This window comes from Taurulus bubalis, assembly GCF_910589615.1.
Source record: "Taurulus bubalis genome assembly, chromosome: 6".
In the NCBI taxonomy this organism is placed as follows: domain Eukaryota; kingdom Metazoa; phylum Chordata; class Actinopteri; order Perciformes; family Cottidae; genus Taurulus; species Taurulus bubalis.
Genome location: NC_136594.1, coordinates 6,307,635 through 6,334,717, shown reverse-complemented (window position 1 = coordinate 6,334,717; position 27,083 = coordinate 6,307,635). Strand labels below are relative to the sequence as shown.

The window sequence follows — 27,083 nt, the reverse complement described above, 5'->3', positions numbered from 1 at the left end:
CAAAGATTAACCCTTTTATGACGCACAAAATGCCAAACATTCTCCAGTTTCAGCTCCTCAAAAGTGAGGATTTCCTGCCTTTCTGTGTGTCGCGTGGGGTCGTAAACAGGATGTCTTCAGGCTCTGGACCGCTGGTTAGACGTACTTTTGACTTTTTAATGGACCAAATGAATGACTGAATAACCAGCCAATGAATCAAAAACGTTAATAATTGTTACTTGCAGCCCTGTAGACCAATACTGCCACACCAGCTCAGTGCTTTTCTACTCTGATGCTCACTGACTCCCCAGAGGGCCCAGATGATGATGATGATGATGATGGTGGTGGTGGTTCTGACCTGATTGACTGTCACTGTGATTCGCAGCTGAGAGAAAGAGACACTGACCAGATGCAGTGACAAGCAGTCTGTGTGACGAGCCTTCAAACACTGCTGTCACGAAGCAAAGCTCAAGTCCGAGCATGCATGAAGGAGAGGAGGGGAGGGGGAGAAAAAGACTGTTGGAGTCCACCTTTAGCCCACAGTGTGTGTAGATAAAGCGGGCACAAAGAGTAATAAACCTCTCCTCTTCCTCCCCTCTGCTTAGGATAAGGTATGCAAGGGAGCAGGAGTTGCGAAATGCTCTGGCTGCAGCCTGTGAGGCTCGTCTCTAGACTACTTCACCCGGGCCTACCGGGGGAACAAGAGTCCCTGTACGTGAACGTGTCGACGAAAACAACAGCAGAGCTCCTCTGAAGGGAGCTTTGTTTGTGTGTTAGTTTTGTTAGTTTGTATCGCTTCTCCCGGAGGACTCTTCTCGTGTCAGCTGTCAACTTACCCAGAGATCTGTTCCCCAGTCCATGTCTGCAGAAAACAAGTTTGGAGGGGGAAAACGCACGACAACCAGGTGGTGGTGGTGAAGGTGGGAGAAAAAAAACACAAAACAGAGTCCCAAAAAAAACAAACTCCTCTCTTTGCAAAGATTCCACACAACTTGTGAGTTTAGAAAGCGGAGATGGCGGAGGAAATGTTTGGAGGAAGTCTACGCCTTCTCCTTGGCACGGACACGGCCGTCCTGCTTCTTCCAGCAGAGCGAGGGAGAAAAAAAATGTTCAGGCGCTTTTTCCTGAAACAAGTTTGCGGAGAGAGACAGAGAGAGAGAGAGAGAGACAGAGAGAGAGACAGAGAGAGAGAGAGAGGGAGAGAGAGAGAAGGGGGAGGGATGGAGGGAGGAGCGGTGGGAAACCGACCGGCGGCGTCTCTGTTTGTTTTATCTTAAAGAAGCAGCAGGTTATTTCCATCATAAAAACTTCTGAAAGCCGGAACCTTTAAACACACATATAGTCACTGCCAGAAGAAAAACAATACACTTCAACACAGCTCATAAAACACCGGATTAAATTAGTTTAAATAAATGAATGTACGCCTTATAAACTAAATTACAGGGACTATATTTTGTCCGCTGTGCTGTTTAAAAAAAAAGAAGCTGAAATGTCCTGACTTCCCTGAACTATCGGAAGGATCGCCATGAATTTTGACTTTTTGACATGTGTGGTTAAATCCTGGGTTTGGCTCCACCAGCAGGTCACATTTGTTTCTCATCCACAATATAAATTGGTTTAAATTTGTACAGATAATGCATGTGTCTTCACAGGATCGATCCTAACTTTGTTGACCCAGTGGTGGAAAGTAATTTAAGTACATTTTCCTTCATAACTCAAAGACTACTTGAAACACGCTTTTCGTCTTCTGATATAGGAATCACATGTTTGCGCTAATTAATAACGCAATTGATATATTTTCAACACAACTATAATAGTACATTTAATGCAAGAATCAACGTGTTACAATTAACCCCTTGGTGGGTGCAATTGTAACAAAGACACAATAAGTTATTGTTTATTTTTTTTGAAGTATGTTTATTGATGAGCTGTTACACTAAAACAAACACGTTTATTTTAATAGACCATTGTTAAATGCAATTTTACATTTTTTTGAAATATGTTCATTTTCTAAAAGTACATCACAGATAAGCAAAGCGCTTACTTCGGGCCATGTGCCCCGTCTTGCAGCCTTTATAAAATCTCGTATGCTAGCCAGCAACATATATATTACCATCGATTGTTCATGTTGATTTGTAATCAATAACGTAAAGAAAAAATTGATGTAAGTTTAAATTCACAGCCATCTAAAGGAAGATATTGTATATTAAAAAAAAAGCAACATTCACAAATTTCTGCCGAGGGGAAATTATCCTGCTCCTTTTCCAGAGGCAGAGAGAATGTCCTACTGAGCATGTGCAGAGTATGTATCATGACTAGCTTGTTTCTGATTGGAGGAATTGAGTGTGTAGCAATTGCCCCCTGGTCTCCCCTCCATTTACCCAAGTGGTGAACAGTTTTGTGGTTTTAAATGTATTCAACTACCAGTTAGCCTACAAAGGTGCCTTTCAGGTTACAAATAAAGCACATGATTAGTAGTTTAGTGCTACATTAAACTACATAAAAGTATATTCTATAACTAATTCAATTCATCTCCACCAGCGACAACATGAAAATGCTGCTTACACAGTGATGCATATAATGATGTAACACGTCTGCATATTGAGTAGGACTGCATTTACTTTTTCCACATACATTCTTGTTGAAAATACATTTATCAAATCTTTCTTATATGAGATTTTGAATGCATTTATCTTGAAATGGCTTTTATTTTCAATGTGTGGTAATGCTACTTTTATTACTCTTTTTTTTAATACCTGAATATCTCTTTCACCACTGACAACACAGCTTTTTTAACTATCTGGGTGGAAGAAGAAAACAAAATCTGCTGCACAAAATAAAAAATGGAATCAAATATGTATGCATTATTTTGTATGAAAATATAAATGATTGAAAAGAAGCATCACTTAAATATAAAACTGATAACATGTTTAATTGATTTATACGTTGTATAATTTGAACATGGGCAAGTGGGCTTTTACATGAATTGTTAAAACATAGAATGATTTTGTATGATAATGCATATTCATGTTTGATATGACACCTGTTTAGTCTGTGTTATCTCGTGCTGCTGTCACGTGTTTATAGCTGATAATACTAAAACCTTAATGGAAACATAAATGTTTGGAATACCATCATCTTCGTCCTCTAAAGTCTAAAGGAACTCTGGTGCTTGGAAACACTACAACTCTTGTCCACAGGGGCCGCCAAAAACAACACAAAATGAAAATTGTGAATATTGAATACAGCAGTAAAAACACAAAAACCCTTATATATCAAAACTCTCCTCACCTGCCAGATGAAGTATGAACATGATCCAGTTAATGCACAGATAGTCCGGTTAAAGTGTGCATGAAAATGCAGCGACTGATCTGATCTTCATGGAAATAGTCTTGAGGGAGTAGTTCGAGCCTCTCCACGTTTTCCAAAAGTTGACGACGTAGTCAAATGGGATGACACCGTGAGGTGCGTACATGCCGGTGGGGTTAGCCGTGTGGCACTTATTGTACCAGAATCCTCCGAGATAATTCTGAGCGCAGTTTTTATTCCACAGGTCCTGGTCTTTGTCATACGTGGTGAACTTCATGTCGTTGTGATCCTTCAAACTGTCCCCTATAAATAAAGTTAGTTGAATTAAAGTTGTTGTTGGAAACTCAGAAATCCTTCTGTGCCAGTGAATATTTATATATATATATACATATATATATATGTATATATATACACTTACGTACAGTACTGGCTTTGTAAACGAAGCACAGAGAAGCTCAGAAGACAACACACTCAGAGGGAGAGACGTCATTCTCTGCTCATGTAGACATTACTCCACTATATCCTCACACAGCTGTTGTTTGCTGCTATATTAATGCTCTGAATGTCGTATAGAGATCCTTAAACAGCTTTAGTTACTTTTTAGATCCATATCTTACATAAAAAAACATATTTAAAGACACGGTTAAAGATTAAACCAGTGGTTTCCAATCGTGTTGGTTTGTGTTTCAGCCTCAAACTGTTATTTAAATTAAACCAGGTAAGAGGTTAAACTATCCAATATTTCACCAAAAAAAAGCTCATGTTTGAAAAAAAAAAATCCAAAAGAAGAATGTAAATTCGTGAATCGTCTCAAGACCCCTCAGATTTATCTAGTGACCCCTAAGAGGGATCCCAACCCCTATTGGGAACCACTGGCCTAAACTACCTATCCATATACACATATAGCTCCACCTGGACCAGCTAAATGCTGCCGGAGCAACGATGTATATTAACTTCATGCTTCTTCCATATCTGGTCTTAAAAAAAGGATCCAGTCTGTTAAGAGTAATAAAAGCAGTGCTTTCTTTCACTTTCACAAAGCTGAGTGCACGGAGCTCGACAACAACATCATTAGTGTGTAAGCGGAAGTCTGAAGCCCAACCCAGGTAAATAATCACTAGCTGACTCTGGTTGTAGGTTCAGTGTCTTTCTTTTTGACTAAATTAAATATAAGATTCAGAATTCAGGATTTCTGCACAGCCTTCTCTTACCTTCACAGATCCTCTACTTTATAGATGACAATAACCAAGAATAAATGTACCTATTATTTTTGGAAAGCATGTTTCTTTCCCTAGAAAAAGGGCATTACATTTATCAAGAATCTGACAATAGATTAATTTGTCTCTGGAGAGCCACATTTTGGCATCGCAAAAATCCATGTGAAATGTCATTGGCTGTTTTCTAAATGATTTAAGGACTCATCTTTATTTAAGTCTAACAAATAATAACAAAAATAATACAATTCAAAGTAAATGTTCTGCATTCAAAACACTACTTATGCAAAAATATGTGAGTATTATCTGCAAAATTTACTTCACTTATGAAAAGTGAAAGTATTAATTGTGCAGTAAAATGTTCCATATCAGTGTTTTTCTATTAAACACGATGTTGTTGGATTAATGCATTCATGTTAATGTCGCATTTTACAGCTGTATATATTTATGGTTGCACTAATTTAAACTTCTTTTTTTAATCTATACAGCAATGCACCTTATTCTATAAGATCCTCATATGTTTGCTGTCCTGTGAGAACCATGCACCTTTACAAAGTCAAACAGCCGTTTTCAGCTGTGTTCCGATGCATTTTCCAGCTGATTTAAAGAGTTTATTTAGCTTAAGAAGAAGGAAAATGTTCTCAACAAGCAAACTCTTTATCATTCAGTTCATCACAGACATTCAAAATCAAAACACTGGACATGAACTAGTAGAAGTGGAGTCAAAAGTACAATATTTCCCAAGAATACTCACATTTGCAGGCTCTTCAACTACAGTACTGGAGTCAAACATTTATACTGAAACTTAAAAACATCCTGTATTACTGACAGCTCATTCATCCATCTCCCTAGACGTCCCAAAGTAAGACAGTAATCCTCACCTGCCGCTCCGCCAGTGAAGCTGCCCAAGTGAAGCTGGTAACCAGTGTGCTCAGAACCGATGGAGAAGGAGGAGTATTGGGCGAACACGTTCTGTCCCTCGTAGTCCTCGATGTCGACCTGCAGCTCGTTCTTCTTCCTCATTATCAACAGGAAGATGTTTTCCAGGCCTGTGAAGGCGCACAAAGACCTGGTTCATTTCACCTTCAGAGTCATTACTCTGTGTTTTACTTAACCTCTTCCACCTCAGACTGTCTCTCAAGTCTCACACAGCGGCATAAGATGGAAAGCAGCGCAGGCCCCCATGGGTTTAATGTTGTCTTCCCTCAAGAACTTACCGAGCCAATATTCTCCGGCCACGTTCCCAAATCCGGTCACATAGTGCTTCCAGGGCCTGAAGAAGTTTTCAGTCCCATCCATCCTCCTGTGAAATACCTGAGAGGGAAAATGGGAGGAAGAGAGAGAGAGATGTGAATGGTTTAAACTAACGTTACTCTCCATTCTGTCAGCGAGGCCTTTATAAATATGGACAACCTCTCAGAAAAGGTTTGAGCGGCAACCAGGTACGGCTGGCCTTTAGATTGACACTGCAAACTCTTTCCTGTCAAAGTTCAGCTATTAAGCCCCGCATGGACCTATATAGGTCCTTTTTTAAAATTTTAATTAAACTGTGTAAAACATTACAATAATCATGAACAAATATATTGATGCTACACATGAAATTAAACAAGAGAACCTGGGCTGCAATAATTAGTCAGCCATTTCAACACAAGTCAAACACCAACTAAAATAATTATTAAAATAAAATAGTTATAATTTTGTCACGAGTCAGCCCACTCTGCATGTTTCCGGAACTAGCAGCCCGTAGCTTGGTGCTATCAGAAAAAGACAAATAGCAAAAAGCAAGACAATTCCACACAGATTCCAAATCTATTCACCAAATCCCTCTGCTGCAAAGCATCACCGAGATACGAACCAAAGAACACAGCAACATAAATCGCTGAGTCAGCACATTTTGAAACTTTATTTATTTATTTGTTGAAAAAATGCATTTCCCCCAGTAAATCCACACTGATACAAGTTTATTTAACACCATAAGTCATATGAAAGTGAAATATAAGGTTTGCTACATGAAAAAATTCAAATGTCACAGATGCGCGAAAATATGCGCAAATGTGCCGAAATGCAAATTTTGGAAACCTCGCCTGAATTCTCTCTGTACTTTACCCAATCTGACTTTGTTCTGCTTCACTTTTTCAAGTGAAAACAGTGCAGAGAGACTGTTCACATATTGTGCTATGATTTGGGAGAGCCTCAGGGCTCAGTGAAGCATCATTTCAAGGAGATAATCATCCTGAAAGTGCTTTTTTCTATAGGCGGACCTGGAACTTCTATTTGTTCTGTGTTTCAATCTTTATTTACTCTTAGCCAGCAACATATATACTAATATTTACACATCTGACCAAAAGCCCACAAGGGTTGCCTTTATTATAACACCAGAATTATTCAAATAGCCCTTGTGGTTGCAGAGATACACCCTTTTTAGTTTGGGTATGCTATTTCGAGCTAAATCCTAAAAAATGCCTTGGTGCTTAACGGGGCTTAAAAGGTTAACTTTTACTGAGAGCAAGTCCTTTCAATCTGTAGCCTAGTAGATAATATAATAAAATAAAGTGAAAGCTGTCTCTGCTTCTGATACAACTATGTTCTGTTGTTGCAGTAGTTTGGTGAAGAGTTGATATACCATGGAAATAAAACAGGAGCAGAACAGACATTCCCTTTCAAATCAACGTAGCAGGCTGGTCAGAGCGGCGGCCATTTTTATTGCAGTTGTGACCGTTGTAGCCATGGATGTCTAAAGCAGTGTTGTTCAACCTTTTTTGAGCCGTTGCACATTTTCTACAATAAAAAAAATCCAAAACAACTAAAAAAGTTACAAAATGTCACATTGTAGCATAATACAGCACATATGGTAGGTAATTATTGCGCTACCTACTGGCGTGGAAGAGTATTTAATGACTAGGACAGCCACTATATTGCAGGCTCAGACGCTCAACAATGGAAAATGATTTGCGGAAACTACATAATATTTTTTGGGACTGATTAAGTAAAATTGGACATTTTCCCACAGCACACCTGACTCTCTCTCACGGCACACTGGTTGAAAATCTCTGGTCTAAAGGGCTGGTCAAAACGTGGGCCAATCAACAGTATTGTTTTTTGTTTTTATCATTAAATTCACTTTTGATAATTTTTTTAAGCGAGAAATCAACTGTGCAAATAGCTGATAGCCAGCCAGCCGGCCGGCCTCACAGATCCCACTGGAGCTCTCTCAAGAGACCACAAGTAGACCCGCCGTTCTCCCTCTAGTTCTATGGTGGAGGAGCAGCTGAGTCAAGTCTCTTATAACTCAAATCTAACCAGAACCCAAGTCTTCACACTCGAGTTTGAACTCTGAGATCACCTGAATGAACCCCTCAGAGGTAAAAGATGAATGAACCGTTCCACACGCAGGTTTAAAATGTCTAAATGAGGCTCACGCTCTGATAAAAATCAAATAAAATCTGAGGAGTACTGACGGTCCATCGGCCCCCGTCAGTGTCCATGTCACAGTAGACATTCAGCGGCGTGGTGGGGCCTCCTGGGTAGATGGTGTACACCCGACTGGAGCTGGTGTTGTCATGGCGAAGGATGTCATCACAGTCGATGGGCAGATGAAACTGGGAGTCGGAGTGAACGGAGGCCGCAAGAACCAGCACAGCCACGAATAATGTCACCTGGATGTGAAAGAAAAGAAAAGAGGGATTAATGATATCTACACCTGCACAGTGATCACAACACAACAGATTACATAGCAAACGTTAGGTGGAATGAAGAATTGTGTTATGTAACGAAATGAGGTTATTTGTAGGAAAAACTAATTAATTAATTCATTATTTGTGCACAGCTCATGTTACAATCCATCAATCCGTTCTCAGCGGGATTTTCTTCCTTTAATTAAATTAAAAGGGTACACCGACAATGTATTAGAATCATGTGTATTATATATTGTATTGTTCTGCATTGTATCGTTCATATATATTTAGTGTTTTTTCCTTTGTTTTCACAATTATCCTTCTCTGCAAAAACATTTCAAAGTATTTAAATAATGTGTGTGAAGTAAATAACAACTATTTTACTCTTTGTGTTCTTTCTTCTTCATACTTCTCACTTACTGTATTTATTGCATGGTTTCTCTAAACTGACGCTAGTACGAAAGAACAAGAAGATTCATCGATACTTAAGATACAAACACATCCACCTCCACTCCTGTACTTCAGCTGCTCTACAAGTCACCTGACTTGAGTTGTGTGCCGTCTTTTGCTTCAGGAAACTACAGAGTTACATCACTGGAAGCAAACACCAGTTTCAACATGTGTGTTTTTCTCTGCTGAGTTATTCTGAACTCGTCTTACTGGATGTTTGAACTGCTGCAGCGCTGCGTTTATTATTAGTCCAGACCTGAACCTCTGGAGCAGAGGCCGTTGAATCAGGACTGATTTAACTATAATTCATTTTAAAACAGTCACAACACATTGCAATCTATCTGCATTTATTTCCTGTGCTGTTTAGTTTGACGTTCTCATAGTTTATTTTAATTCACACCTGCTGTTTGTTTCAGCGAGTTCGCAGATCTGACATCTGGAAACAGATAATATGTGTTCACTGGGGCTGAGAGAGCCTGTTAATGTGTAACGAACAATAAGTAACAACACTGCAAAGCCAACAATACAATCCTCAATATGAATCCACGACACCAACAATTATGAATATAACAACAATATACAAGAAATGTGTTGATTCCTTTAACAATAGCAAGATTAAATTGTTAAATGGTTTAGGTAATCTATTAGAAATAACCTTAAGTTCCTGCCTTTACACATCAATCTATAAATAACATTATTATTTTAGAAAACTATGAAACACAGACATTTGCTTCACTGAATAACATTTGTGGATTTTAACATAAACCAAACGCTGTGGTTTGGGTTTTTGAAATCGTGACAATATAAAGCTGCTCCCACAGATATTACTAATTACTAGTACTATTATTACTAATGGCATTACTAACAATAATACGAATCATTAATATAATACATTCTTAATTATAGCACACGACAAGAATGAGGCATTTCTTCACAAAATAATAAACATTATGAAAATTATTTCTAAGTAGAAAATCGGAGCAGCATTTCTTTTTCATTATAAAGTAAAAATGGTTTGGTTTAAATGTTAAGAGAACCTGCAGCTCTCACCTGCATCATCATCATCATGGAGAGGAAGGTTGGTCTGAAATCTTGGTGGGAAACAGGGCACTTTTGAACAGTCTGCGGAAGCACGTGACACTGATAAGCTTTGTTTACACAGAACAATGTTGTTTATCATTATTACGCAAAGATCCACAGAAGCTGAGGTCATGTTGTTGCCTCATTGGTTCTGGGAATGTGGTGGTTTTATTCGACAACCACACACACATCCCCAAAAAACGAAAATAAAATATGCATTTTTATTCAGAAAACTTGCATAAACATTTTAATGACGTGTGGAAAAAGTAAAATCAGAAAATTCTAAAAACTTTGTGTGGGAGTTGAACTCATGACCTCAGTATTTGAAGTCCAGAGAGCATTTCCTAATCTATCTTGCATTCACCCTAATCACTCATTTTACAGCGTAATTTAAATGCAAAACAAGGGAAAAATATGTTACGTGCATCTGCCCAAGAAAGTCTTTAAATAATAACAATTGCAAACAGCAGGAACAGGTGAGTTTTCAGTGCGCACATTTTTATTAAACTAAGCTCCATGCAGCAGACCCTGTCCTGTGTGGAAAGCTCCTCATGACACCTTGAAAATACTCCCACACAGTCGCACGGCAGTTTGTGAAATAGTCACAAAAAAGTTACATTTAGGCAACAACACCATTTTGTTAGGTTTAGGAAAAGTGTCACAAACCCTTCACAACAACAGCGGTGCAACATGTGGTGTCAAACATCGGACTCTTCCTCCTCCCCACACATCATAAGTGTTATTTCTTGATATGCAATGCTACGCTACCTGCTCTGACCTTTAGCTCATGCGGATGCTTTTCATTTGTGTCCATCGCAAAAAAAGGATCCTATTTGACATTTTCCTTGGCATTTATTTTTTTATGCTGAGCAACGGATATATTGTACTTCACACAATGAATTCTTAAGCGTTTTAACTCTTGACCTTTTTTCCGACGATACGGTCTTTGCATAGCCGGAGGCACTAATCAAAAGGCTGTTGGGGCCCGCTATATATCACGTTATACATTTGTGATTTTCGTGGAGAGAACGTCTGAAGACAGAGCCGAGAGGAGGAGCTCCGTGTGTTGACCTCGGGATCGAATATGTTCGTGAATGATGTGTCTCTGCGGGATTCAAATGACCGTGACCTATATTTCCTGGACATCACAGTTTATAGTCAAACTGGAGGGGATCCCACCGCTGCAGACCCAAAACACTGGAGGCATTATCCTGTGTTTGCCACGAGGCCTGATGGCTCAGCGATGACGGGAATAGAAAGCTGTCTGGGCTGTTCCTTCAAACCTGGATGAGCAGCGGAAAAAGTCGTTTTTTTTTTTTTTTAAAGCACAAAAGTGGGATCACCAATGCCGTGAGGATTTATCTTCTCGTGGCCGACAGACTGCCATTTGCAACTACTTGAGACCGTGACACCAAAAAGAGTCTTCAGTGGTAATTGTGGCCCGTTTATTGGAACTAGACAGGAAGCTACAATGGCATGTGTGTGGTTTTGCATACTTTTTTAATCAAGATGTTATCTCACTTGAAAGGCATCACTTCCTAGTTCTGCAGCTCTTCTTCTGCTGTGAAGACGGAAGACGTTCAGCGATAACTACTTTCAGACATCCTCACTGGCACAGACAGGTTAGTGCTGCAGGTATTTCATCCCCTCTTCGTTGGACTCTTACTGTTTCGATGCTGGATTGTTTTATATATATACGGGCTGAAAATAACCAACTGATGCTGATAATCTATAAGCATTAATATTCATAATCATACGGTCAGCTGACCATTAAGTAGCATATATAATACGGAGTTGATGGTACAAAACAACATTGATTTGAAACCATCCATTTGTTCCTTCAAGTTCCTTCAACTTAATCTTTTCGACAAGAAGATTTGTAATTTTATTTGGGTTCACCTCTGTTAGATCAACCAGATACAAAATGAGTGACTTCAATCAGTCATCAGCTACGAACGTGACCATCTGTCCTGAGGTGGACAGCTCAGCCGACCTCTTCTTCATGGTGGTCCAAGGTCTCGTGTTTCTGGTGAGTTTCAACAATTCAGATCAATTTCCTTCTTCAACACAACACACACAGGTGTCAGTCTGTTCAGATGAGTTGTTTAGTGAGAGGAAACATTTTTAGGAAATTACATTTTCAGGAAATGACACTGAATGATTTAATTTTGTCAGTTTTTTGGGGGGTTGGGCACATGCAAGCCTTATTCCGACTGACTTGTGCAAATCATGTATGCTTTTAAATAACAATATTTTTTGGGGGGAATTTTATTCCCTCATTGGGTCGAAAATGATCATTTTATGTTCATCAGGTCAAATCCAAAATTCTTTCGACTCACTGCAAATGTTGCAAATTGTAAATCTCTCCATCCTCACCACGTTTCCTCTCCAGGTGGGTCTCCCCCTCAATGGCTTCATCGTGAGTTTTTACTTCTGCCGAGCTCAGGAGAGGACATCCAGCAGCATCAAGGTCTACCTGAGGAACTTGGTAGCCGCCGATTTCCTGTGCTGCCTCTGTCTCCCGATCCGCATGGCCAAATATGCGAGCAGCACCCTCCACTCGCTCCACTGCAACGCTGGCCGCTTCCTTCTCTTCCTCAACATATACGCCAGCATCTTGTTCATGGGCTACATCGCCGCTAACAGGTTAGCCAGTTTGAAGTTTGAATCTCCCGATGCATAAAATAGACTTCACAGATTTCAGAAACACACCAATTCCATGTCTTTATTGTCAACACACAAAACTACTGGACTGAAAGTAGTGTTTCTTTTCAGGGGGCCTCATTTTCGGACCAAAAACAAAAATGCTTTAAAAAACGGCACCGTAATTATCTCCGCAATCACACGGTTGTTTAACTTCATTTAAATTGCTACAATACCGCAACCCTTGTGAGAAGAGATGTATGTTTAAAAAGAAGGGAAAAAAGTAACCGTTAAGTTTAATTAATTAGGTAAACACCGTAACTTGCCGCGGCGATCGTAACATTTCACTAAACGCAGCTGCCCTGCACACTATTTGAATTCTAGAACCGTAAAAGACGGGTTACGAGCCGCTAACTTCCGCTAGCTCCTCGAAAACCACTGAAGGTAGCGGGACCAGGCTCGACACCCGACTTGGGCAGAGGGGACGTGGGCAGCAGCAGCAGCAGCGGGCAGTAGCAGCAGCAGCAGCAGCAGCAGCGCTAGCTAGCAGCAGCGCTATCTAGCAGCAGCGCTAGCGCCAACAATATTGGAAATTCAGCACAAATATAAAAATTGTTGTCAGTGTTAGTTGCAGCAGCTAGCGGGACAGCTCCGGCTTGAGCGCCGTGGCTGTTTATGATTAAATACGACTGCAGAGGTAAAAACATACACAAAAACCCAGCAGCTGACTCACCACATGCCCGTAACCCGCTGTGCAAAAGACGTCATCAGTTAATCCACCAGCAATTTCCATTTCTCAGGCTACAGCCTGAGTTCCTAGGTAGCTTGTAGGTAGGTAGAAGCCCTATGTGCCCCACTGACCATTCACAGCGCATGTTAACGGTCACGCGGGCCCTGTCACGAATCAGACGTCCAGACATTCTAGAAGGCTCTTTCATAGAGGAAGAGAGGTGAAATGTGTTTGGATAAGAATGCTGTTAACCAGCTCCCAAGCCGAGCCGTACAGGAGGCCTGAAAGAGGAACAGATGAAGACTCCTGTCTGTGCAATGAGAAAATCAGATGGGAAAAATAATTAGAATGCATGTAGTGTATTTGTGTTTCATTATAAAATAGCTATAACTTTTAATTATAAAAATATGTAAAAATATTATTTGTATTTTTTAAAATAAAATAGCTATAACTTTGTGATTCAGTTTAGGCCTTCAGAGAAGGCTTAGAAGGCCCTGACGGCTCTTCCAAAAAGGTGTCTTATTAGTATGTGGGCTGTTGTTAAGGCCCTGAACCACACAGTTTGAAAAACTCTGGGACCGCTCAAGGAGGCATTTTTGGGGAATCTGGCTCAGATCATGCTGGATGTTTATAGTTATGATCAAAATATGGTATAAAAGTTTTTTTTTTTTTTTTTAAACATAAAAATATTATGAAATAACACAAGTATTAGAACTCATTTGGGGTTCATACAACTACTTGAACACGAGGAACAAGGAGGTACAGAAGGCTGTTAGCCCCCAAGAGAGTGATTCTTCATCAAATCCCCACGTCAAACTCCGTCCTCTTTTAGACTTACATGTCTGAATGCTGCTAAGGAGTTACAGTCATTTATTCATAGTTTAGTCCTTCATAGTCTTAATAGTTCCTAATTTATGTTGTCTATATGTCATAGTCTTAATAGTTTCTAATTTATGTTGTCTATATGTTATATGTTGTTGTTTTTTAACTTTAAAACAGTTTTTTGCACTTTATTATTATTATTATTACTATTGCACAATTCACTATTGGACAGAAGAGAAACATACTTTCGATCTTCTGCATGTTTGCACATTGCACAAAATTGATAATAAAACTGACTTTGACTTAGAGCAAACTCATTGACTTCGAAAGTAACTCTAAATGTTAAAGTTGGTGGTTGATTGCAAACACACACATTCTCAGATTCCACTTGAGGGCAGCAGGAGGTGAATGCTGAACTCAGAACTGTTATCCACTGAAATCCTCCCTGTCCTCTGCAGGTATCTGAAGGTCGTTCAACCTTTAGGAACTCACATCCTGCAGACGGTGCGGGCCGCTCACATCATCTCCACGGCGACCTGGGTTTTCCTCCTGGCCGTGGTGGGCATCTCCACCATCCTGTCGTTCCACACCCAGAAACCTTCCACCTCTGTCCTGGAGAGATGTGACGAGTCGCACAACGGCCAGTTCAGCTTGCCGTTCAGGATCATAAAAATCTGCGCCACGGCCATGTTCCTGTCTGTCCTCGTCTCCCTGGTCTTCTTCTACTACAGCATCTCCCGCCGGGTGTCTCTGGTGCAGCAGAGGCAGCCGGCGTCCTCCAGCTGTACGAAGCTGGCAAAGACCCGCAGGAACATGTTAGCGTTGGTCAGCGTCTTCTGCTTTTGCTTTGTCCCCTACCACCTGTTTTGCCTCCCCAAAGTGTTCCTATGGTGTTCAAGTGGCCATTTTCTCGACAACGTGATGGAGGTCACCATCATCATGTCAATCCTCAACGTCTGCCTAGACCCGCTCATCTACTTCCTCCTCTGCAAGAAGTTCAGGGCCCAGTTTAGGCTGTTTGGAAAATGATGATTACTGTTTGTAACAGTTGAAAAGCCAATAATGCCAATGTAACAGATTACTTAATAATTGCAAATAATGTAATAAGAAATGAAAACATAACTGGTCATTAATAGTAATAATTCCACATAACGCAATAACCTTTATTACAAAAAGGTGAGTTGGCATTATAAACGAATAACATAACTTTTAAGATTTTAATAAAAACTAATAAGAAGAAATTATAATTTAACTGGTAAATGCATAATGAATTCAATGTAATAATTCCACATAATGCAATAACCATTGTTAAAAAAAGTAAGGAAGCATTTTAAACTAATATCATAATTGTCAATAATAAAGAACGATTTTTACAAAAACTTGTATTATGATTCTAAACAATGACAATGCATTCATTCCAAATATTTAAAGATAAAACAATGAATAATGTAAAACATAAAAAATGGCAAATGATGTCACATACAACACAAAAAACATTTTTTTTTAACTGCACATGAAGTGAATGTAAAACAATGAAATAAAACTTCTAATGTGATAACTGCTTCAAATGAAACATTCACCATAAAGTCCTTGCTTGTTTCTGATTGATCGATTAAAGTACATTTCAGTGTCAATTTAAATTCCTAATTTTCTGACCAACACAAAGGTGGCGGGAACTGAAAATGAATGTATGACTTTCCAGCAGGGAGGCTGGGACTATGTGTAAAAGTCTCGTCATCGCATCACAACTAATCCTGCGGGGAACACGGATGCCTGTGCCCAAACTTCATGACAATCCATCCCATAGTTTTTGAGACATTTCTCTAAAACCCTACAAATGCCAAACAAATGTCACTCGGACTCATCGTCTGAGTGTCTGTACACAATGTGTTCATTGCTTTATAAGCTATTCAAGATTAAAGCTTATGTTTAAATGCTTATGGTTATGCTCCTTCCCTGCTCAATTAATGTATTATTAATAGACACCAGCACACCAGTAGAGTGAACACACAGCCCTCAGTCTTCTCTGTTGGAGGAGCAATGGAACTGTCTAACACAATTGAAAGTACAACTCAATGTTAATGTTTTTAATAAAGGTCTTAAATGAGATACAACACTGTTCATGCACCTAACACCATTATAACACACACTGCTACTTTGTGTGTCTATCTATGTATGTATTTGTGGGTGTATTCTCATTTTTTTATTTTATCTTATTTGATAAAAAACAGGTGTGGACAGGTGTTGTAAATGAGTGTTTCGCTACAAACATATATCTGTTTTTTTGTGCATATATATGTATGTTAGAATTATAATGCCACTGTGATGTCCATATCAAATAAAGTCTAAAAAGATAAAGATGAAGATTCAACATCTAATATTTCAGTCTGCAGCAGAAATAGTGGACCAACGAACGAATGAGCCCAATAACCACCAATATCTTAACATATACTGTATATCGTGTTTTATTTGACTTTAATACAACCAGAGAAGAGACGCTGTGCAACGAGACAGGAGCACAGTTACATGTCCTCTCCTCTGATCTTCTTTTAACACAGTTATTACTCTTCTCTAACACAGAGAGAAATATCTAACCCAGGGCCTTCGCTGAATGATGAACCAAGAGAAGGCCAATGACAGTCAATCTCTCTTCTGTTCTCATATATTTCCCCATCTACTCTCTTTTAATCTCAATCTCTTTGTCAGGTGGTGCATTGGTTCAGAGAAAAAGAGAGAAAGAGAGAGAGAGAGAGTTGTAGCTGCTGATCATCTGCCAGGTTTTGTTCCCGTCGACATATAATCCATGTTAATAAATGGCTTTTGAGGTCATCGCGATATAGCCGGAGGGAAAGTAGAAGAGATAGAAGAGAGGAGGCTTCTTGGAGAGCGAGAGCTTTGAACAGGGGGTTTATTCTGATATGTGGACAAAAGTATGTGGACACGTGAACATTCATTACACATGTGATTGTTCCACGAGATTTGGGAATGAATAAATGTATAATTTAACATCAGTTAAATCAACGCAGCACACCTTTTAAAAACCCACCTATTTTTAGGCCCTTTCCTCAAAAATAGGATACACTAAAAAGGGTGTATCTCTGCAACCACTAGGGCTATTTGAATAAATGTAGTTATAATAAAAGGTACACATGGGAGATTTTGTTCAGAAGTGTACATATCTGTCTATATGTTACTGGTTAAGAGTAAATGAAGATGACACACAGGAAAAAATGGAAAGGTTTCAGGTTCGCCTAGAAAAAAATCACTTTCAGGATGATTATTTCTTTGAAATGATGCAGCTGTAAGGTCCAACAATAACCCAAATTATAGCACAATATGTGAACATTCTCTCTGCAAGGTTGACTTTGATAAAGTGAAGCAGAACAAATTAGTACAAAGAAAATATACAGTTTTATATATAACAATCGCTCGGTCTGCCCCCCTAGGGGAAGGGTTTTTAAAAGGTTAAAAAGCAACGATGGCCAAATTGTGTTATTCATATTATATTATTCTTGTTATCACCTTTAGTTTGCTGGATAAAAAAAATTATGGAAAATGTAACATCCCAACAAGGAACTTGACTTATTTCTGATTAATGTTTAATAAAAAAAAAAAATTAGGTTCATAGAGCCCTAACAAACTGAAACAATAACAGCTAGAGGGGACACAAATAGGATTTCAAGAGTGAGTTGGACATAATTTAATTGTTGAATTGCTTGTCTTTGTCGTCATAAACACATGAAATATAGCCAAGATGAGCTGGCATTGAAACGAATGACTGAAGACCTCCATCCCTCTGTTGTAGACGCGTGAGATGAACCAATCCGACTGGTTTTGTTTCCGGTTCCTAACCTCTACTTCGTCTTCTTCTTCTCTACGGCCTTAACATTCACTTTGAATGGAAACACAGGGATAGTTGTGATTTATTTTGATCTGATATTATATTCAGCTGCTAAATGCTGCACTTCGTTCTGTCTGACGCTTAGTGCTGAAAACAGGAACAATGAGACCGTGAGACTGAACCAAAACAGTGAATTTACGGACTTAAAAACAAAACAATGAGCTAAAAGACACCAAAATGTCATGTTTGTCAACACAACCATATTGAATATAACAACATTACATCATTTTGACCATAATGCATGCTGTAGCTTTATGATTGTAGTTCCTCTGATGAAAATAAAGACTAATCACATGTGCAAATGATTTATTAACGGGCTTAGTTGCGTCGCGTGTGTCTAAATGTGGATTCAAGGTCAGAGGGTCTCGGGGACCATATGTCCACTGTTTTCAGCCGCTGTGCCAAAGAAGAGGGCCAAAGAGGAGCCGACTGAGTTTGACTGCTTTTGGCTCGTGTGCTTATGAATGAGCACAAAACACGCAAACACAAACGAGCACACAGCGACAGATGTTTGTCAACAGCGCTGCAGCGTTCCTCTGCACCACTGGATGGCACTGCTCCTCCTCTCTCGTCGCTCCCTCCCTCCTTCCCTCCTCCTTCCCTCCATGCACTCCTCTTCTCTCTCGCCCTTTCCCTGCGTCTCCTCATCTTGTGTAGGAGGAAGATTAAAATCGCCAGAGAGCACGACGAGGATTACCAGATCGATATCGGAGACAATCTCTTTCTCCCATCTCTTTTACATGGTCTATCCCTTCCATTTCCCTCTGCTCTCTGCGTCTGTCACTCACTCACTCTCTGTGGTTAATTTGTGTTTTCACCCTCTGCCCTTCAAGTCACTTATTGCTTTTGGGTACATAGGGTAAAGCCAGAGAGCGAGAGACACACACACACAGAGAGAGAGAGAGAGAGAGAGAGAGAGAGAGAGGGGACAGATAAGGAGAAAGACATGCCGAAACATTGGAAAGAAAGAGACAGATACAGCTGTGAGGCGGAGATGAAGATGAGAGATTCTGTTTCCTTTCCCTCCTCAGATATTATTGATTCACCGTGACCTGCTTCCACACACAGTCAGAATATGCAAAGCTGTTAATTCATCACACCGCGGCACACAGGCTAAGCCGAGGCGCGGCCCGCTTCATACACGGGCACAGGAAGCGTAGCTGAGTGGCGATGATAAACATTTAAAAAAATAATAAAAAACCTGGAGGTATCGCTCTGCCCTCTCAGACAGACTGAAGTCTGAGGAGGGGAGGAAAAGGGAGGAGAGATGGAGAGGAGAGGAGAGGAGAGGGGAGGAGAGAGGAGACGTGGAAAAGACAGAAATAAACGCAGGTGCACAGATCCAGACAGGCTTAAAATAAGTGGGAGCGAGGAACCTTGTTTGTTTAGTTTCTGAGTACACAGAGATTGGTAAATTAAATCCGACAAAAAGAAGATTAGTCAATAAATGCAGGTAAACACTCGTATGTGAGTGTGTGTGTGTGTGTGTGTGTGTGTGTGTGTGTGTGTGTGTGTGTGTGTGTGTGTGTGTGTGTGTGTGTGTGTGTGTGTGTGTGAAAGGGACAAGGGAGGTGGAGAGGGACTCATCTTTTATGTATGAGTGTTTGTTTAGCTGCACTTGCAGCTGTGCCTGGGTTACTTCCCATCTCAGTCACACACAGCTGACTAATAAACCCTCTCACCACGTTTAAACACACCACTCGACTTCAACTCCCATTACAACTGTCTGAATGTCACTATATTTATCAAATAGTATGTCCAAAACAATGCATTATTCAGCATAAAGAAAAAAAGCATCTACGTCTCGTGTGAAACGAAAAACCAGGCTTGTTTCTTTGCTTGTGCATGTTTTTTTCTCTTTTTTTCCGCATGGGAACAGAATGTTTGTGTGTGTGTGTGTGTGTGTGTGTGTGTGTGTGTGTGTGTGTGTGTGTGTGTGCACATGCATGTGTGGTTACTGGCCACCTTCTGGTACAGTGTTCTGCCTGGGACAGTGTGCCTCACAATCATCTGTTCCCGACCAAACACACATTTCCTGTATCCAACTGAGATCCAAGCTGGCCACAAGTGTGTGCACACACACACACTAACACACACACACACACACACACACACACACACACGAACAACAACATCAACTCTTGCATAATCAGCCAAAGTAAAGTCTGCCAAAACTCATGGCCGAATCGACAAATGCAAATATAAAAAAGACTGATGTGAATAACGCGGACGCATGCAGTGACACACACAAATAAAACAGGACTTTACAGATGTATGTGTGTGTGGGTGTGTGTGTGTGTGTGCGCGCATCTCATTGCTATGCATGAGCAAAGGCGTGTTATTGGTTCCTGCGGGCTCGTTTGGGGCTAATTAGAGAGAGTAATGAGATAAGAGGAGTGGGAGAAAGAGGGAGGCGATGCTCTGATGGATGTGGGGAAGGGGACGGCATCTCAATGAAGAGAGACTCCGAGGGAGGCAGAGAGATCAAATTAAGAGGATGAAAGGGAACAAGAGGGAAGGTAGCGAACGACGGAGTAATGCAGAGAATCAATAATGTGGCTTGAAAGGGAACCTCGGCGTCCGGGGCTAAACGTTCCCAACAAAGTAAATCATCTGCACTCTGCGGCAGATTTGATTCAGCACACTTCAACTTCAGTCGCGTGGATAATCCTAATCAATTATTAATGTTCACGTACGTCTCCAGAGGTGATGCTTCACTCTGGCAGATCAATAATCATAAAAATGCATGTGAACAAAACATAAAAGGAGTCCATTCAGAGGGAGCAGAGTGAACTTCTGTGGCTTTTTAAAAAAAAAAACAGCATTACTCAGACAAAAATGAAAAGGAATAATCAGTTTGAGAAATACGCTTCTTTGCTTTCTCACAGAAAGTTAGATGAGACACCTCTTTCATTTCTGTCCTTGAATCAAGAAGCTACAGCCAGCAGTGGGTTAGTTTGACATTAAGACTGGGATATTACCCATAACCCCCCTCTGCCTGACAAAGCCCCAAACGGACGTTTTTACTCTATGTTCAGACAAAATGTGAAACAACTTTTTGAGGTCAAAGTCAATGAAAATGTGTGATTAGAGCTCTGGGCAGCGCAAGTTAATGCAACGACTCTTCTGCCCGCATTGAAAACATGTCAACTTGAGTGAAAAATGAATGTGAATCCCAGGGCTTAATGAATCTGCTTTACAAACATAAAGAAGAGGGGACGAATGAGATTGACTGGAGGAAATGGAGCTGCTGAATAGAGGAACGAAAAGGAGTTTCTGGTGAATTCGGACAGAAGCTGAGCTGAACAGACACGCAGGCACGCTGTCAATCTGTCCGCTACTAGATAGCTTACAGCTAACGTCTGTACAGGCTGTTCGCGGCGGACATATTTCACGGACACCACAAATGTTGCAAAATCTGTCGTTTTTTCGGCTCTGGTGTAAAGAGAATCTTTAATTCAGAAGGTGTGTGGTTGAATCTTCGGTTTAGGCGTCAGAATATTATCTTTGTTGACCATAAACAAGTGTATTTTGTGTATCAAATGTGCGCGCAATGCATCCTGGTACATGTAGGCACAGTTCTTCAGCAGAAGAGATCTTTTGTGGGTTTTTGTGGACTGCATTTACCATCTGTGCCATCAGTGGCAAAGTTTTTCTTTAAAAAAAGCACATTTATGAGTCAGGGATTGAGTCCACACAGCTCTCAACATGGCTAACAGTGCTAACAGCACTACCAGTGTAAACAACTGCAACAACGATCAAGCCAACAGTGTTTACCTGAAGGGGAACTGGAAGGTGAGCACTATGCTCACACACTCACACACACACACACACACACACACACACACACACACACACACACACACACACACACACACACACACAATAAAATGCATGCACTGCAGTGTGGAGCTGCTTTATATACATTTTCAGTATCTGCAGGCTGAGCATATTTGTATGCGTGACACAATAACAAAACCTTCATCATCACCATCATCATCAGTCATCTGAGGCGAGAATACTGCCGTCTACATTAAGTTTGTGTTCCCCCCGGTGATTCTGCAGTGCACTGTGTGTGTAGTTTGTTTTATGTAAGCGAACATTTACATCGTCATTTAAGTTTTACTGCTTTTAAAACTCAAAGTTTGCTGATACAGCAGTTTTCACTTTCCCCCGCGAAGATGCCCAAATGTGGCTTCATAGATTCGAGGTGTCTATTTACATTTTGATTGATCAGGTTGTTTTTTATTGTAACAGAACAGCAAAATAACGAAGAAAACCTTCACAAAATCAAGTGTTCAGAGTTTTTTGATATATTTCATGCAACCCAGGCATCTTTTCTACCTTCATATTAGCGCAATTGTGTTCCCGTCTATACTGATACCATCAGTAATTTAATTCTTGCTCGGGGGAACATTTCGATACGAGGAGCCGGGGATCAAACCACCTAAACAGTGATTCATCGACGACCCCTTGTCATTGATTCAATTACTCTTTCAGCTTTTCTTTCACTTATTGAATTGTACATATGATTCATGAAGTGGGCCTCGACTCACAAGGGAGAAAAAAAAGTGCAACCTCTTTCAGCGGGCGGATAAAAGTAAGATCGTCTCTGCACTGAAAACCAGATGTAAACCGTGTGTGTGCCAATTTGTTATTTCACTGCTGCAACGCTGCTGAATCACAATCCCCCCCCCCCCCCCCCCCCCCCCGAGTGCATCAGAGCCCCTCAGGCCCAGACGAGATCATTTCTCAACCTGCGCCCAACAGCGGGCCGACCAATCAAACGTCGGTGAGCTTCTGGGTTTGGATAGCGACGCCCGCCCGCTTCCCGTGTGGGCCTCTGAAGACACGATGCAGGTGACAATACCAGCCAAGTCTGACGGGTTTGCGAGTGCATGTGTCTGAGGGTTTACCATCGGTAGTGCAGCGTGATTCTAATTGGCTGGTTTCCCCTCCCCAATGTGCTCTGACTTCTATTTATAGAACAGCAGCTCGGGTGGAACCTGATGCCTCTCTTCTCTCCCTCAGACCCTGACATCACTCTTGTCGCTCTTTTACACCCTGGATTCTGTCTTCTCTACGATCACCGAAGGAGAGCAATTCACCCGCCACCTCTCTGACGTCCTTCTCCTCCACGTCTGTGTCTCCCTTCCAGGCTTTCAGCCGGTGTCCTTGTTTAATAGGCTGATCCCGCCATCATTAATTAAGCATGATCACGGGCCCCGTGCCTCTCGCTGCACTCGGCTGTGTTCCCCCCTCTTCCACATCGGGGTTTAATTTCTCCACTAAAAGGTCTCTCTCTCATCACTTTACCTGTCCTCATTCTGTTTCCTTCTCCCCCTGCTCTGTCCCCCTCAGGTGGTCTCTTTTAACAGCGGTAAATTATTCATCAGGCAGATATCCGCCCAGGAGACCGAAGCCAATGGATAGATGGACAGATAGAGATGAATAAATAAAGAGGTAAAAACATGATATATCGGGCAACGGTTTGTGCGAGGTTGTGTGTGTGTGTGTGTGTGTGTGTGTGTGTGTGTGTGAGTGACTGCGTATCCCTGTGTGGAATTCCGGCGGGTCTTCCGGAGAAGCTCTTCCATGATGCAGAAAATCAGAGCCAATGACGGTAATAGATGGAGAGAAGGGATCCTTGCAGCAGAGACGGTGCCAAGGAGACTGGGGGCCTCGCCAAAGACAACAGGGAGGCGGGCAAACGGAGAAGAGGGGAGAAAGAAAGAAGGAAAGAAAGAGAGAAAGAGAGAGGGAGAATAACCGGAGAGAAGCACAAAGGGATGCAGGGAAATCAAGCTAACGTCTCAGGCAGTGCGCGCAGGCTGTCAGTGCAAAGTGAAGCCTCACGTGTGTCACAAAGCAGACAAAGTTGTTATGTAACGCGTCTGCCACGATGACATCACACCGCAACGCGAGACATGGACTTGTCGTTTTCCGTGTGCAATAGGCTGCGATGAGACGTCGCTGGAAGAAGAGTCCTTAAATGTACTTTAATATTATGAAAAGAAGAAAAAACGTCGCTCTTTTCTTTTCTAGAATGAGCGATGTGATTTGGTGCTAATTAAATGGAAAAGGAGACAGTGTTCAATTAGTGCACTTGGTAGCTAATCTAGAGAGTGGTTTAGTCACTACTGGGAAAACATAACACTCAGTATATATGAACAATAAAGTATCCCAAGGATTAAAAATAAGATTGTTACTTGGATTTAAATGGAGTAGTTTTATTTTACTAAATTCCTTTTGAAAATCCTAAAAACTAAAAATCAATCACCCAAATATTAAGGTACTACTTCAATTAAGGTGAAGAACAAGTTCATATTTTAAACATGTTAAAAGGATCATTAGAAGACTTGAGGAGGCGGTAACATAATAGCACAAATGTATTCTGGATCATTTCTGTGTTAGTTGTAACTTCAAAACGTGCAACTTCAATAGAGCTGCACCTAAAAAGAAAAAATGACAACAGTTAGAGCGGCTGTAATCAATATTTTTACATTAACTATGAATCAAAACCGGAACTTGGTAGTAAGAAATGGAAGGGAAATGAAAAGTTGCCATAACGACAGAAAATAGTGATAAAAAGGTAACGGATGTGTTAGTTTTAGCACCTAGCTGATATGAGCACAAGGTTTGTATAAAGTTCATTTTTTGAGAAAATATTGTTTTAGATTGTTATGTTTTTTGTCTGTGTCAGAGCTCAAGCTAACCAACTGCTATTTTCTTCATAGTTCTTCCGGTGAGTTCAATAAACCTTTATGAACCATCAGTCAAAGACTCCAGACTATAATTCAGCCGGGGATGCTCGACTCATGATCGTCAGTGGCCAAAAACATCAGTATTAAGGTACAGTGGCGTAGCACTCATAACACAGTGAGGCGTGTTGGAGCTCTGCCTTTTCCCACTTTCACCTGTGAATAGAAACACTGTGTTTGGAAACGCATCATCATCAGAACAGAACAATACACAAACATACAATGTAAACCGGACTACAAATAGTAAAGTACTACTCTAGTTTTCCGACCACTCAAAGCACTTTCACACTACTTGTCATAATTCACCCATTCACACACTGATGGGAGGGGCTGAGGTTCCATCTGCTCATCAGGATTAGCTAACATTCATACACACATATACACACCGTAGGCACAGCTACGGGAGCAATTTGGGGTTAAGTGTCTTGCCCAAGGACACATCGACATGGGCTAGCGGAGGCGGGGATCGAACCACAATCTCCCCTGTCGCATTGCAATTATTATAAGAGACGCCAACATCTTCTTTTTGACGTTTTTTTGAGCGTCGATGCAGAAGTCGGTTCAATTCTCACGGTGCGACCTCGACGCCAGACAGCAGACCTCGTTAAGGCGTTTATACAAGCGCTGTAATTATATGAGCGTCGCCCTCGTTCTGGTTATAATCCACTAATTATTGCTGTTGGAAAGGAAGCGAACAGGTGCAGCGGGTTCACACCTGCGCTCCCTCTCTCAGGGCGGCTCGGGAGATCACGCGGGGAAGTAGAAGTCGACGGAAACGGCTGAGGGGAGACGCGACTCCTTCAAAACGGTGTGAACTTCACAGCTTATTGACATATGAGATTGGATTTTTTCCCCCCTTGGTGCACGGATTATTAATGTGTCTGTATGCTGGAGGTTTTTCTGATTCATGTTTTGCTAATGTAAAACATGTCATCATTCTAGTAATGAAATCTCTCTTAATTAAAAAACGAGGTAGAGGAGAGAAAACCAAGTGGAGGATGTTTCATATCTGACCCAAACTGTCAGACACAGCATCATTACAGTCACCATGGCAACCCAATGGCCATTTGTGATGTTTCCACAATTAGACCCACACGTATGGCCGAGCTCCTTTATTATCCTCCGACGCTTTGTATCGATTGTTATCTCGTCATCGGCGAGGCCGTCTGTTACATCTGCCGCTTCTTCTTCCCCGTGTCCGCACGTCTGTGCATCTACAGTATGCGCTGTGTGTATCAGTGACCTTGAATGCTAGTATATGATAGCGTAGCGCGCTCGTTTGTCGGTTTCAACCAACAGTATTGACTTGTCCCTCCAGTTTCAGCACATAATAGCCACTTAGACCGCAATGAGCATTTTAACCTTTGCATCGGTGCCTGAACCAAAATCAAAGCCTCCTTTGAACTCTGATCCTCCGTAAGTCTACTCGGATCCATTAGACTCGATGAAAACATCATTACACATGAAGAAACGTGTACAGTAATTAACACCCGACTTCAAACAGAGCTCCAGTCAAAGACATGAAAGCTATCTTTCGTGTCATTGTGACAAAAACTAAATTGAATGAAAGGTTTTTTGATGCTTTCCTGAGGTGAACGGTTATGGGGTCTGCTTGCGCGAAACACAGCTGCTCCTTTTTAGCGTTTGGTGAACACAGCTCCGCCCGGGGCGTCCGCTGGGCACGAGGCCTAGTCGCGTGCTACAGGAAGTCTCCGTTTGAGCTCCTGGGAACGAGCAACGCGGCAACTACACACATTGTGTGACGATATCTTAAGTTGCTCACATCATCATCTAATCTGTTGGGCGCGAATTTTCTTCTTCTTTTTATAATCCTTTATTAATCCCACAGTGGGGGAAATTATTCTCTGCATTTTACCCATCCTTAGTAATTAAGGAGCCGGGCTGCTGCGAAGCGACTGAGGGTTCAGTGTCTTGTTCAAGGACACCGAGACATGCGAAAGATGGGGAGACCAGGGATTTTGTGGTTTCAGGACGACCACTCTCCCTATGAGCTACATGAGAACTTCACAAAGTACAAAGTACACGGACATAAAACGTCATTAATAAATACATAGTGAAATGCTTACGTTACGCCGTTAACAGGTTACGCTTGCACGACTCGGCGATTCTTGGCGTTTTCCCAAAGCCGATCTCCGTGAGATCTCCGTGAGGTCGGCTTTTCTGCTGCTGCGTCTCTCAAAGCCGAAGACAGATCTTAGCTCAACATCGAGCATGAATTGAGAGCGGTCGTAACCAGCCTGTGACCCCGTTTTGAAAAGAATTGCAGAGGAAAGCAGCTCATTGCAGCCAGTAATACTGATACAACCTGATGGCTCACATATCTGCACTAATTCTGTTTTGTTTTGCACAGGTTGCACGTTATTGTTTTTATCCTGAAAAGATATTCAGTGCAAAACAGGTTAATTGCAGCCACAATAAACAATTTTTTGCAGAGATAGAACTTTATTTGCATTGTTTTAACAAAGTGACATGCTATTTGTTTTTGTCTGATGGAGCAAT

General features: G+C 41.1%; 3 protein-coding genes across 4 annotated transcripts in view; 1 reads left to right on the top strand and 2 right to left on the bottom strand.

Moving 5' to 3' along the window:
- Positions 1 to 933, bottom strand: part of trip10b (thyroid hormone receptor interactor 10b) — a 17,095-nt gene extending 16,162 nt beyond the window's left edge. For both annotated transcript variants that reach the window (XM_079220319.1, XM_079220320.1), the window contains exon 1: positions 816 to 933. In XM_079220319.1, coding sequence (XP_079076445.1) covers positions 816 to 839 — 24 coding nt within the window. In that variant the 5' untranslated portion in view covers positions 840 to 933. The remainder of the gene's footprint in view (positions 1 to 815) is intronic.
- A 2,386-nt stretch (positions 934 to 3,319) lies between these two features.
- Positions 3,320 to 9,691, bottom strand: LOC306738138 (microfibril-associated glycoprotein 4-like; the record flags this gene model as incomplete). The annotated part of the gene is made up of 5 exons (XM_079219967.1): positions 3,320 to 3,591; positions 5,384 to 5,551; positions 5,720 to 5,816; positions 7,961 to 8,158; positions 9,677 to 9,691. The coding sequence occupies 5 exons, from the start codon at positions 9,689 to 9,691 to the stop codon at positions 3,320 to 3,322; spliced, it is 750 nt and encodes a 249-aa protein (XP_079076093.1).
- A 1,939-nt stretch (positions 9,692 to 11,630) lies between these two features.
- LOC306738137 (P2Y purinoceptor 14-like) lies at positions 11,631 to 14,930 on the top strand (the record flags this gene model as incomplete). Its single annotated transcript, XM_079219966.1, has 3 exons — positions 11,631 to 11,735; positions 12,099 to 12,352; positions 14,360 to 14,930. 3 exons carry the CDS (start codon positions 11,631 to 11,633, stop codon positions 14,928 to 14,930), a joined length of 930 nt encoding a protein of 309 aa, XP_079076092.1.
- Positions 14,931 to 27,083: the final 12,153 nt, after the last annotated feature.